The 13,618-nt window shown below is 39.9% G+C and overlaps 1 protein-coding gene across 1 annotated transcript; it reads right to left on the minus strand.

Annotated features, from left to right (window-relative positions):
- Positions 1-1,608: 1,608 nt before the first annotated feature.
- edn2 (endothelin 2) lies at positions 1,609-5,088 on the minus strand. The gene is made up of 5 exons (XM_022215248.2): positions 4,749-5,088; positions 4,103-4,250; positions 3,854-3,967; positions 3,122-3,205; positions 1,609-3,007 (listed from the first exon to the last, which is right to left on the minus strand). The coding sequence occupies exons 1-5, from the start codon at positions 4,813-4,815 to the stop codon at positions 2,908-2,910; spliced, it is 513 nt and encodes a 170-aa protein (XP_022070940.1). The 5' UTR covers positions 4,816-5,088; the 3' UTR covers positions 1,609-2,907.
- Positions 5,089-13,618: the final 8,530 nt, after the last annotated feature.

A 13,618-nucleotide genomic window follows, 5' to 3' on the forward strand; every position in this document is an offset into this window, starting at 1 on the left:
GAGAAAAACACGGCACTCGAGGTGCGTTCAGGGACATTAAGGAAAAAAACATCAGCATTCGATTAACTCAGCAAAGGACGAAATGCACATATAAAACACAACCCAGACACATTCCAATGGAAATATGAAGGCTTTCTAACACGGGCAGTTGGCTAATTTAGGCACGGTTGTTTAGCACTGCATGAGACAGGCTACTTCACAACAGAGACAAATAAATGCACCGTGTGGCTTGGCAACCGAAGCTTATAAACAATACACTTGATTCATTTAGGTGTTACCTGGTTGGTGACTACAGTCAGGGTGGAGATGGACTGTGCAGCTGCTGCCACACGCGTGTCCGCTCCTCCTGTTCATGTTACGAGACGGCGCGGGACGAGTCGCGGCAGGGGTCGTTTGTGTGTGTGTGTCTGTGTGTGTGTTTAATGTTAATTTTAAAAAAAAAAGTTGAGATGGGAGGGCATTTGCTTGATACTGAGGGCAAAGGACAGGTGCTCTAGCATCACCTGGTGACTATCTGTGCACGCCACTGTTTCCAAGGGACCCTAAACTTTTGAACAGTACTTATAGAGTTCGGGAATGGACGTCATACTGCGATGGATTATGGGATGCGCCCGCCATGTTTGTGGCCTGCAATAGTAAACAACCAAATAGCATCATCTGGTGGAGTAGATCGTTTTCGTTCAAAAAGGACCGAAACAGAGGCAAATGCGTTATTATCAACCGGGAAAAACTGAACAACGAAGCGAAGCAAAGATATATGGAGAAAATAGGATTAATTGATGGGATAGATCCATAAGAGCACAAAAGCCGGTCCAATGACAACCAAACGAGAGGGACTGACAGATGTTTAGCTACCATAGTGGGCTAAGGATATCACGATTGACAGGCAGAAACAAGAATAAAAAGGCAACTCACCCTTATGGAAATGCCTGGAACAAACGAACATCCTCTTGGGAATATTGCCGAAAGAGATTAACTTTAGTTTAATGGCAGCAATCCAAGCCATTCAGCGTCTTTTTGTCATTTCAGAGATGTCGCTCCCCTGATGTCTTTTCCAAGCGGGAAAACTGAAATATTTTAGCCTGTTGGTCAATTTTCTCCCAGACCAGTGATGAGACTTACTGTCACAACCCACCACACAACATCTGCGCCCCATTGTTGCTGATGACCAGAAAGTTTGCGCGCTAAAAACATGTAAAAATGTGTAGGTTTTAATGAGGCCGCTAGTGAGCAGGCCACAAATCCCAAGATGCTTTGCGACGTGACGTCACAATCCCGAACTCTATAGGTCTTACAATCAATGTCCAACAACTATATGTGACCAAATCAATAAACGGTATTATGTTGAGGATACTTATGTATGTTATTGGAATACATTCATTACTTCCTCTAAGAGCTCTTAAAACTGCTCTGTAGTAACAATGAACCCTTTAAAAATATTGTCATCAAAAATGTTTGTGTGAGTGTAGTTAACTGAAAACGTTCAAATAAAAGAGTAACAAGTGATAACAGAGTATTTGAATGAATATGTTCATTGTAGTTAAATATCTTATGAGTGACTATTGATGCCATAAGTGGGGAAATGAAATGAACATTCTTTAAGAAGAATTATTTTTGTGTAATTTTATTTTCTTATACAAAATTCAGCGGATCAGTCATAGAAATATAAATACATCTCTGAATAAGTTACAGAATAAATAAATAGTTTTATTTACAATTGTTGCTATCATTTATGATCAACAGTAAACTAAAAGCTGGTAAACTATCCATCAGATACAGCATTTAGATATTTGAGGATGGATATTTTCAGAGTCACAATGACTGTTAATGTCTCCACGTTTCCAGAAGTTCAGCCAAACAGAGCAGATGGTGTAAATGGCTTCATTGCACAGAAACAAAAAGCAGGCAACAGATAAATGGCTTTTGAAGTGCAGCATACCGGTCAGGAGTTTCCATTTGGGTAATTACAAAGGAATCAAGTGGGCATATGTCAGAGGAGGAAAACAATGGTTTTAGGATTTTTTTCTGTCAAACTTCATATCATTGAATCTCAGTGACTCATCTAGAGACCTACTGTTGTTCTGCTAACAGAGATGAATGGGTTGTTACATACACACACATACACAGAGACACTGTGTATGTGTGTGTTTGCACGCGTGTGTGTGTAGAGGAGCTTACAATGGACCCAGCATAAAGCCAATTGTTTGTTCAGTAAAACCCAAAGAAATGACCTTCACTTTCCTGCAGCACCGTCTGCCAAGAGTGAACAAGCTGCCATTTTCAAGTACTGCTTGACAATTACAAAGCAATTTTGGCCTAAAAACTAGGCAGGACAGCAGATTCCAGCTCTGATACAGAGGAATACCTAAACAAACCAAAAGTCAGCAAGGACAGCGTAGTTTTAAGCCATAAGACACATTGAATAAATATAGAGAAACTCTTCATAAGTAGAGTTGATGTGACTGTGGAATGTGGCACAATCCAAGAATCCTCTGTAGAGGTCAGCTGTGGATGTAAAACTGTCCATACATTTGAGTCACACAGAGGCTTAGTCCACTGAAGTCAAATTACTGGTCCCTAATTGATCAAGAGAGTCCCCAAGAGAGTCCATGTCCTTCATTTCTCAGCTTGAAATTTCATGGGGAGATCAAGAAATGACTCTACATTCAGAGTCGTCATTGCTCATCATTGGCTTTAGTCTTCTGAGTCTTCCGAAGCTCTGCTTTGTTGGGCAGATGATTGATCCACGGTCTCTTTTGCCTTCCAGGTTTCCACTTTTATACCCTCAGAGCTGTTAGAAGTCTTGGCATATTTTGAAACCCTGATGTCAGAACTGAAGACAGCCAGAGGAGTCCATGGAGGTTGAATTCATGAAGGATGAGCAGCGTCAGGTTTTCAATCAGTCTTCTACCTCCGTGTTCTACTTTTTAACTTGGTGACTCCAGAAGGGTTCTTCTTTGATGACAGGAAGCCGTTTGCAATTGCCATGTTGCTTTCAAGAGCAGATCTATAGGAACAACAAAAGAAACCAGATCAGAGATGCTTCTTGTGTCTCAGTAAAATCCATCAAAAACAGCACAGTTTCGACTGAAAGGATGATCTCAAATTCTTCTTCATTTACCTGAGGGATGCCAGCAGTTTGTTGCTGTTTGTTCTTGCAGGTTGAACCAAATGGCCCATGGCATCAGTGCTGGGGTCTACTGAGCTGTGGACAGATGAAACACTAACATTAACACAAGAATACTATCATTCGTCACAAACCCATTGCATTTCTATGCTATCTGAAGCATAGAATCAACAAAGAAATTCCTTGGAATCCCAGACTAATATGTTTTATATGCTACAATTCTACAATTTCATTTGCAGACGCTTTTGTCCAAAGCGACGTACAACACAAGCAAGAATTCAGACATAACTGCATGCTTTAGGTAAGAATGCAGGGTGGGTCTTACTAAACACCTTCCTTGATAATATCTAGAGATGGTGACTAATTCATACTGGTGGCTTCATGATCACAATAACTCAAAGACGCAACAAGCATTCCTTGGGCAACAGAAGAAATGTAAACTTGCCAAAAATAGAAGCACTGCTAATAAACTCTCTGTGATTTCTTTCAAGGCCTTGATAAATATGCGGGCTGTTCTCATCACTATGACTGCTACCCTCATACTGGAGGACTGCTATCACAGATGAAATCATTTCTCCTAGCCTCTCACTCGTCCTCTGCTGCAACAGACTGTTCAGGACTGACACTGAAAGGCGACACAGAAGCTACTTTGATACTATCAAGTCTACGTGAGGGGAAACACTGGCTTTGCTGTAGGTCTGGGTGGATGGAGGGAGGAGTGCTCACCTCTTACGGCAGAAGGCATGGCACTTTTTATCAGCTGAGTTGAGGCATTCACATCGGTCGGCTGATCGGCGGCGGCGAGATGGGGGACTTCCCAGGCCATAAGGAAGGAGTTTACTGTGAGGGAAAAATTGAATTTATTAGAAGATGAAGCCTTCTTGGATCACTTTAGTAACCATGCCCTAGGTGCCCTTAGGACAATGCTTTTTACTCCGCTTTCTGGTCTTTTAACAGAGTATTCTGGAGCCTCACCTTGGCGTGTTGACCCAGATAATATCCAGGTGGCAGAAGTAGATGCACTCTTTATCATCCCAGCTGTTACAGGAGCAGCGTTTGGTCCTGACGCGATGTGGAGCCTGAGCTGGCAACTCAGACTGGTCTGATAAAGGGAGTCCACAACCTAGCAAAACACAAAGGAGCTCAAGATTAAAATGTGCCAACTAAGCCTCTGCGGGTCATGACTATCACGTGTAAATAAAAACAAACCACTTGGCGGGATAACACTCAACACTGTCCTCAAACAAATGTGGATGTGATTGATTGTAGGACATTTTTATTGCATTATAAATCCAGGAGCTGAATCCAAGACAAACAATCATTTAGAGGAGCTTTTATCAGCCCTACTGTGGTAATGCTATAATCGCTCATCAATAAAACGTGTGTTATATATCAAGGGAAATAACTGACAGTTCAATAAAAGACTGAGCTGCAGGAGGAAATAGCGCAGCCACAAAATTCCAGTATCATCATTCTTTAACTAAACTAATTCACCCTCTAACTGTTGTATAACATTGCTTAATCTTAACTCTAAACAAAGTCTAAGTATGATTTGCAGAAGCAGCTAAAAAGAGCACTATAGCACTATAAGTATCCATGAAACTAAAGAAAAGTCACTCACCCTCTTGCAGAGCCATGCAGATGATGAATACAGTCAGTATCTTGCACATGGAAGAAGCCATCATCATCCTCAGTAAACGGAGCGTGGATGAAGTTCTGAGTTGGAAAATCGGCAGCAGCTGTTTCCCGCTCTGACAGACGAACAGAGTCCCCGAGGTTCTGTGTGTGTTGAGGCTGGAGAGCAGCAACAGGTGCTTTGTGTTCAAGTCTCCGCCAGGATCTCCTTCTTATACAGCCTCTGTGCTGACATCACGATGGCCCCTCCTTCCTCTGTGTACATGTCTGTTGTTACACAACACAGTGAGACGCCACCTGCCCCCCAACCGCCACCACCACATTCCAGCACTGACCTTATTCACACTGTCAGAGTCTCCACAGGCCAGGCGGTGCAGGAAGAGCTCTGAGTAATACAGATTTTACACCGTCATTGTTTTTGAACTGAAGAGACACAGGACTCTATTTTCTGCTGGTATTCAGTGACATAAATTGGAACGGAATGTTGTTGTTTTTTTGTTCAAAAGCTTGTCCATATTGGGTGTTTTTAATCAAAGTACAGATATCATGAAAGAAGACTGTGCAAATGATGAAGAGCATGTTGTCCTCTAAGTTCAAATTGAAACTTACAGTGAACTATACATGCCAAAAATCCAGGTCTGTGTTAAAATATGAAAGAATGACAGACATACAAAAGAACATGAGACAATGGAGCAAGGGAGGTGACATCAAAAACAAATATAACTGTAGTGGTTTCACCATTTAAAATGAAATAATCAATTTATTTTATTTCTTTTTTTTACAATTTAATGTATTTTTTGGCTCTTTTGATGCTCAGTATTTTAAAAATGTGATCCTACACTTTATCTTTCTTTATCACTAAATATGTAGTCGTGCTGCGCATGTGAAAATAATTTTGAAAAAAAGAATATGCAAAAAAAATCAGTTCATTTTGGTTAAATTATTGTAATCTGTTGATTACAATGATGTAAACTCATTGTGCTCTCAGCAACTGGGCTAACTGCTCCCACATTGTCAGTTAGAAAACTTGTTATATCAGATGATAACACTTTGTCAATAATCAAAAATATTGTTGCAGGAAAGGATGTACAATGGCACGAAAAAATGTAAGCAAACAGCACAGTGCTGAGAAAAGAGACAAACAAGAAAAACACTCAGAAAGCACAGCACTCCGCCAAGGCTGCTCAGTTATTGTATCATTTCCGACGGGTGAAATCTAAAAACCATTTGTGGCAGAAATCACGGCAACATAGAATGTGGCCATTTAATATAGATGGATCCACAAACAAAATTGCCTTGCGCTGAGCACAGGCGTGTGTTATGCATGTGTATATTATGTACGGATACCAAATCACGTGACCTAAATATGTAGTAGGCAACGGGAATTGATGGGACACGGAAACACCCCAACAATTTAATCAATTGTTCCTTGTATCATTTTCCATGGATAAGTCCTGATATGTCCTCAACGGTTGATTTGTAGTAGGATCGCAATTATGGGATCATCAGCAGGCAGCTGACGTAGTGTTCACTTGTTGTCATAGTTACAGTGACGCCGTGACGCTATCTTGCAATTTTACAGAACTCTTTAACAATTCCATGCATCCAGACTATAAGCTGCATCACTGCCTAAATCAAATGAATTGGTCCTTCTGTCATTTCTTACCTTCCCTGAAAATTTCATGCAAATCTGTTAATCCGTTGTTGAGTAATGTTGCTAACAGACAAACAAACAGATGGACAAATGTACGCCGATCGTCACATGACTCTATTTCTTGGCAGAGCAATTACCTCAGACTGGTATTGTGATTGATTAGAGTTTGCTCCGCTGCCCACTATGCCAGCATTTAGTTCACCATCAACAGTATTTTACTTCTATAAACTGTTTATGAATGATGAGCTTAGCTACCATGACGTCACCCATTGGATTGTGGACTTTAAAATTTGCCCGCTTCCATTTCAGTTTTTTGGAAACCAGACATGATGATTGAGAGCTAGATCTGACTGACAGCTAAGGCTGCTACGTATTTATTCTTTAATTGTCTATTTCACTCTATACAGGACCATAACCTAACAAAATGGACGTTATGCTGTATTCTGAAGGTCTTGAAACTAGCGATTGAGACCATAAACTGATTAGGAAAATGTTTAGTGAGGCGAGAGTTCAAGTGAGAATTCTGTAGGAGCAGACTTATTTTTGTTAACCAGAGGACATCACTTATTAGCGCCAGGGACTACTTACATCTTTCATAGACAGTGTATGAATATCACATAGTTTACTTAATACTTGATGCATGAGTTGACCCTCAGGCCTTAAGGTCAAGTAATGTCATACATTCTGATCTAAAAATGACCTGGAACACACTAAGTAATGGTATTCAGAATAATATATAAACAAACATATGAATAAATCCCTTTTGTGGCATTAAATGACTTTTTTCGTGTGTGAATTACACGTGGAACGTTAAGGTTTTGTTCTTGGCTTTTTTAATTGAAAAAAATCTCAACCCAAGGTCACATGTAATAGCTTCAACCTTCAGCTGCAACTCGTATCCTTTGCTAACAGGCAGTGTTAGCCAAATTGTGCATCGTTTGCATGAACTGATGATAATGACAGCTGTATTACTTTATACTGCTGGTGATTCATCCACTCTGTATTCTGCTTATCACACAGTATTTGCTATTGCTTTCTTTTACATGCTCATAAAAATCAAGGAAACACAAATAAAAACAGTGTCATTCTTGATCATTACACTGTTTTGTTAAAAAGAAAACCTGATTACAATTACTGCCTACGAAAGAGAAGAGGTTAAATGAGGCAAGGAAGGTGTTTTCTTTCTCTTATTCTTTTGTTTTTATTCCACAGAAGTCAGGATGGAGCTGGAGGCGGCGGAGGAAGGGATGTGCAGCGACAGAGGGTTTGCATGTGCCACACAGCTGATATGAGGATGAGGGCAGGGCTGTCAGGACCTCCCGCAGGAAGCTGAGGTCATGGAAGCATCGGCCCACCACAACACTGTCTCCTTGGGTTGGTAAAGAGATACGCAGCCACCTGACACATCACACTTCTGCAGCCCACACACATGCTGCCATGCGTTTAATAGAAGTACACTGACACACATTTTTTACTTGTGATATAATCAGACATCAGAGATTTGACCACAACCTGTATGCTCACAGTATAAACAGTCATGCTATCTAAACACCTCTCGGTATTTCCTCCTCTTATCAGCTATAGAATGGATTATATAATTTATGTGCAAGCACTGGAGTTAATACAGTATGTGCATATTGTAACATGATAGCACTGGTATGCCACATACAAACAGGGAGGTTGTACTGAAGGTGATGATGAAATTGAACACCAGCTCAATATATTAAATGACCTCAGATGCCTGATTTTTATTTGCATTTTTGTATTGTACTTTATGAGAACATTATCATTAAGAAGGAAAACTTTTTTTTCTGATGGCTTTAAAAAGGCAATTTAATTTATCTGAAGGTCTATTTGGGGCCTCCCTCCCATAAGAAATATTATCGGTATCACAAGAAAACTACAATGGTCACGTTTGTTAATGTGCTTGCAAACATTATGAGTGCAAATACAAAGTCCAGCCGTTTAATAACTCAGATCAGTTTATTATTGAATTCTACTTCCTTGTTAAGGACTGGTCTGTCACTTTCAGAGGAATTTAGAGTTACCAATTAACCTGAGCATGTTTTTGGAATGTGAAAGCCGGGATACCCGGAGAAAACCCATGATGCACAGGGAGAACATGCAAACTCCATGCAAAAAAGATGCCAGGAAGGAAGGGACGCCAACTGGTGATCTTCTAGCTGCAAGGCGACAATGCTAACCACCATCCACTGTGCATCCCATTACATTATTATTATTATTATTATTAGTAGTAGTAGTAGTAGTAGTAGTAGTAGTAGCAGCAGTATTGATATTATTAGTATAATTAGTATTATTATTAAAGGCACTTTTCATTGCCCTACATGCAAATTTCCCACCAAAACAATTTCCCCGTCACTATTTTCATTGAACAATGTCAGTGCATCCTGTTCTTAACTCCACCAAACATGATTGTGATTGATTCACAACACTTCAGAGCTTGTTTCTAGGTTGTTGTTACCCCTATAGCGGAATGATAATGAAGTGCAGACAGACCATTTTCTTAGCACTATGTCAGAATGATTAGACTATGGGGACATTGTTTAACAGTGACCGATGCTAAAATGTCTTGTAAAGCTGAGAGGAACTACAGAGTTTGGTGATATTTCTGCCTGTGTTCATTACTACAAGTGGAACACCTCATACTATGTGATATTTTTATGAATAGATCATCTAAAAATTGCAATTAGTGCAGCTCTCAGGCCCAGAGTTAGATGTGCTTGCTTGTTTGTTTTAATTACTTGTACAAGTGAGCTTATCAAACTCAAAGACATAGAAGGTAAAAAACAAAGGTCAAATCTCAAGTCAGCATTTCATTTGAATGTACAGGTATTCAGCACAGAGTGACATATTTTAATTCTACTGATTTATAGGTATCACATTGTGGCAATGAGTCAGGAGACTAGAACTGTTTTTAAAGTCTAACTTAGATCATATGCCACATACTATACAATGAAAATTTGTATATTTGTGTCACAGGCCAAATTAGAATCCAGGCATTTAGAATCTGCCTAGGCAGAATAAGAATTTTGATTTCACCTAGGCAAAATCCAAATTCTACCATGGTTGTTGTAAAGATTTCAATTTTGATATATCAATAGTAATACAGGTATATTAGAAAGAATAACCCTAATCCTAACCCTAACCCTCCAACAGGATTTTGCTAAACAGTATATAAAAAGAACAACCCAGAAACTACTTTGACAACATAATTTTTTCTCTGCTTATTTTGTCAAGTGTTGAGGACAAAAGTTGACATTACTTCTAAAGTAATTATTTACCTTGTATCTAAAACAAAATTTCAAGGTACATAATGTTAGGGAAAACAAATAATTACATTAACAGAGCATATCATATTCAAAACCCTTCAAATTTCAATCTCGCCTAGGTGAAATCAAAATTCTAATTCTGCCTAGGCGGATTTAACATCTGCCTGGATTCTAATTTCGCCTGTAACATTTGTTTTATATGGAGTTGACCTCTTGCCTAAAGTTCAAGTATATGTTTTCATTTTGTAATGGTAAATAATACTTGCAATATCTATTGTTATTTTTTGTTAAAAGTACCCAAAAAAGTGCAAACTTCGTGACAGCACAGAAACAGCTTTTTTCCAATAGTTTTAGTTATCGCCTCTTAACAGAAAAGAAGCAATGTTGGTGCTTCTAGAGCTGCCTTCTGCCTTTGAAACGGTAAATCATGATCTACTCTTATCATGTCTTGAAGAATGTGTGAGCACTAAAGGAAGTGTCCTTGAGTGGTTCAGGTCATATCTCACAGATAGGAGTGTCTCAGTTCACTAAGGTTTTTGTTGATCAGCTGCAGTCCCACTAGCTAGTGGGATCCCTCAGGGCTCCATTATGGGTCCCGTATTTGTTTGTGAATGATTTACAGATCTATTTGCCATAAAAATAAAAAGTGCAAACTCAGTGCAGCCCTTGATGGACTGCTTAAAATATGTTTTTTTAAAAAAAAAAGTTTGATTCTTTTAAGATTTGTTCTTTTTCCATAAACAAATATCTATTTTACCATGTCCCAAATCTGACACATTTTTGAAGTTCAGATTAATTTTGATTTATTATTATTCAGATTTTTGATCAACTTTTAACTTTTATGCAAAAATGTCCAACCAATTTTACATTTTTTATTTGTTATTGTTAATAAGGATATTATTCTCAACACTCAAGAATGTGAAAGTAGATGCCACTGTGTTTTCTCATCTTCCTGTCAGCTTGACTGTCCCATATTTTGGATTTTTTTTTTGCACTGTATGACAACATGACAACACATTCCATGACAGAAGTTTCTCTCCCAGTGAATGAATCAGCTGTACACTCTGTTCACCTTAAATGGTTCTCTGTCCAGCTGAAGTAGAAAACCGACCAAAAGGCCACATTAAAAACAGGAAGCACAATTGTTTAGGCAATGAAAGATGGAAACTCCTGCAAATGTTGAGGAGTTTTACATCAGAGTTCCAGCGGAAACATAGAAGATAGAGGAAAAAGACAGAACAACAGGAGGAAAAAACACTGCCTTAGCAGACATATTTGTGTGTTGTCATAGTTTGGAAGAATTTAAAGGAAGGGGAAATGCTGAAAAGATATCACAATGCAGAAAGACTGGCATTTGACCAACTATTTGTTACAGTGATGAAGAAAAAAGCAGTTGTCTAGAACAAATATTTATTAAGTGGTGCAGACTGTAGGACTGGACTCAGTCTGAAGGTGCCTCCTGCCCCTAATTTCCCCTTCCCCTGCTGCCTTCTCCAGACATGCCAGCCGCAGTTTAAAAAATGGAGCCTTATCTGTTCCTCACTTCCGGCGGCTGCTCAGGAATGTGAGACGGTACGATGACAAACAGTGGAGCCCTGATGGCAGAATCCCTTAAAATTCCTCTAGGATGAGGTGAAGTGTGCCGACTGTGACACAATAACATACAAGGAGTGCTCACATTCAGGACATGGTGATAAAATGGTGAAACGTGCACTTTGAGGCTCTTATTCAGTTAGAAAATCAGACAGCATGACATTGAGTACCAAAATATGTGGGCTAGCTAACGTAACACTACCTAAGTGCATATTGTGGGGTTAAAGTTGACCAAATTGTGGCTGGCACATCTGTCACCTGGAAGACTGTCTTGTTTACTAAAATACACCAGTTAGGCAAAACATTATGACCACTGGCAGGTGAAATGAATAACACTGATTATCTCTTCATCATGGCACCTGCTAGTTTGTGGGATATATTAAGCAGCAAGTGAACATTTTGTCCTCAAAGTGGATGTGTTAGAAGCAGGAAAAATGGGCAAGTGTAAGGATTTGAGCCAGTTTGACAAGGACCAAATCGTGATGATGAGCATCTCCAGCTGCAGCTCTTGTGTGGTGTTCCTGGTCTGCAGTGGTCAGTATCTATCAAAAGTGGTTCAAGGAAGGAAAAGTGGTGAACCGGCAACAGATTCGTGGGTGCACTTGAGGAGTGAAGGCTGGTCTGTATGGTCCGATCCAACAGATGAGCTACTGTTGCTCAAATTGCCGAAGAAGTTATTGCTGGTTCTGATAGAAAGGGGTCAGAATACACAGGGCATGGCAGGTTGTTGCATTTGAGGCTGCAGACCAGTCAGAGTGCCCATGCTGACCCCTTTGCCGAACCACCAACAATGGGCATGTGAGCATCAGAACTGGACCACGAAGCAATGGAAGAAGATGGCCTGGTCTGATGAATAACATTTTCTTTTACATCACGTGGATGGCTGGGTGTGTGTGTGTCGCTTACCTGGGGAACACATGACAACAGGATGCACTATGGGAAGAAGGCAAGCCGGCAGAAGCAGTGTGATGCTTTGGGCAATGTTCTGCTGGGAAACCTTTGGTCCTGCCATCCATGTGGGTGTTACTTTGACACGTACCACCTACCTAAGCATTGCTGCAGACCATGTCCACCCTTTCATGGAGACGGTATTCCCTGATGACTGTGGCGTCTTTCAGCAGGATAATGCGCTGTGCCATGAAGCAAAAATGGTTCAGGAATGATTTGAGGATCACAACAAGTTTGAGGTGTTGACTTGGCCACCAAATCCCTCAGATCTCAATCTAATCGAGTATCTGTGGGATGTGCTGGACAAACAAGTCCGATCCATGGAGGCCCCACCTCACAACTTCCAGGACTTGAATGATCTGCTGCTAACATTTTGATGCCAGATATCACAGCACACCTTCAGGGGTCTAGTGGAGTCATGTTTACTTAAGTACAGCAGCAATAACACTGTACACTCCGTTTCAAACTAAAGCCCTACATTTAAAATTTCAGAAATACATTGGCATCAAAATATACTTAAAGTAGCAAAGGTGAAAATGCAAAACGCCCAATTTTAGAATTGTGTCCAGTATGCTTCATACAAGGTTACAAGACTAAATAAGAGTGAGCAGGCAGATCCAGAGTTTGCAGATTAGTGAAGGTGAATGCAGAAGATGCTGATCAGGTGTGTCAGAGTGGTGAAGTCTGCAGAGGAAGGACTTCTCAGGAGTTAAAGCTGAATACTGAGGCAGGTTTAGGAACAGGCTCCAGCATTCCAGAAAGAGTCACCTGCAAACATTCACATCTCAGTCTGAGTTGAACTTCTGAATCAAAGAATTTCTGACTTTTTTTTTTCAAACTTTGACATGCCAGACAAAGGTGTAAATAAAGAAAATAATAACTGGAATTGCAGAAGAGATCCACTGGTTGTCCTATTAGGAACAGTCAAAATGTGGAAAAGGGCCTGTTCATCTGAAATCCCTTCTTATTTACTATATAGGTAAGGCATAGACCACAATAAAATCTAACTTTTTTTTTAGCTTTAAAATAAATCTGCATTGTGCAGGGTCTTTTTCATCAGAGCAATTTGTTTCTAATTTTCCAAATACTGAAAGATAGGAGTCAATTTAGCTTAGGTTTAAGTCTTTTCTTATCCATTCATTTCAGTAATAGGAACAGTACAGCATGTGCGACTGGGAATACTGAATTAGATGAAATGGAGTGTTGATTTATTTCTTCTACCAGACTATTTCTCAGAGTAAACGGCTGATATATTAAGGCTGCTGGATGCTCTGTGCTTTTAATCAGCCACAGGCCAGACATGGTGTATGGTAGAAACACATCCGCTTAAAGTTTGGCTGTGTTGAGGTTTGTGTTTGAGTGAAAATTACG

The sequence above is a fragment of the Acanthochromis polyacanthus genome, chromosome 11, assembly GCF_021347895.1.
Source record: "Acanthochromis polyacanthus isolate Apoly-LR-REF ecotype Palm Island chromosome 11, KAUST_Apoly_ChrSc, whole genome shotgun sequence".
NCBI lineage: Eukaryota > Metazoa > Chordata > Actinopteri > Pomacentridae > Acanthochromis > Acanthochromis polyacanthus.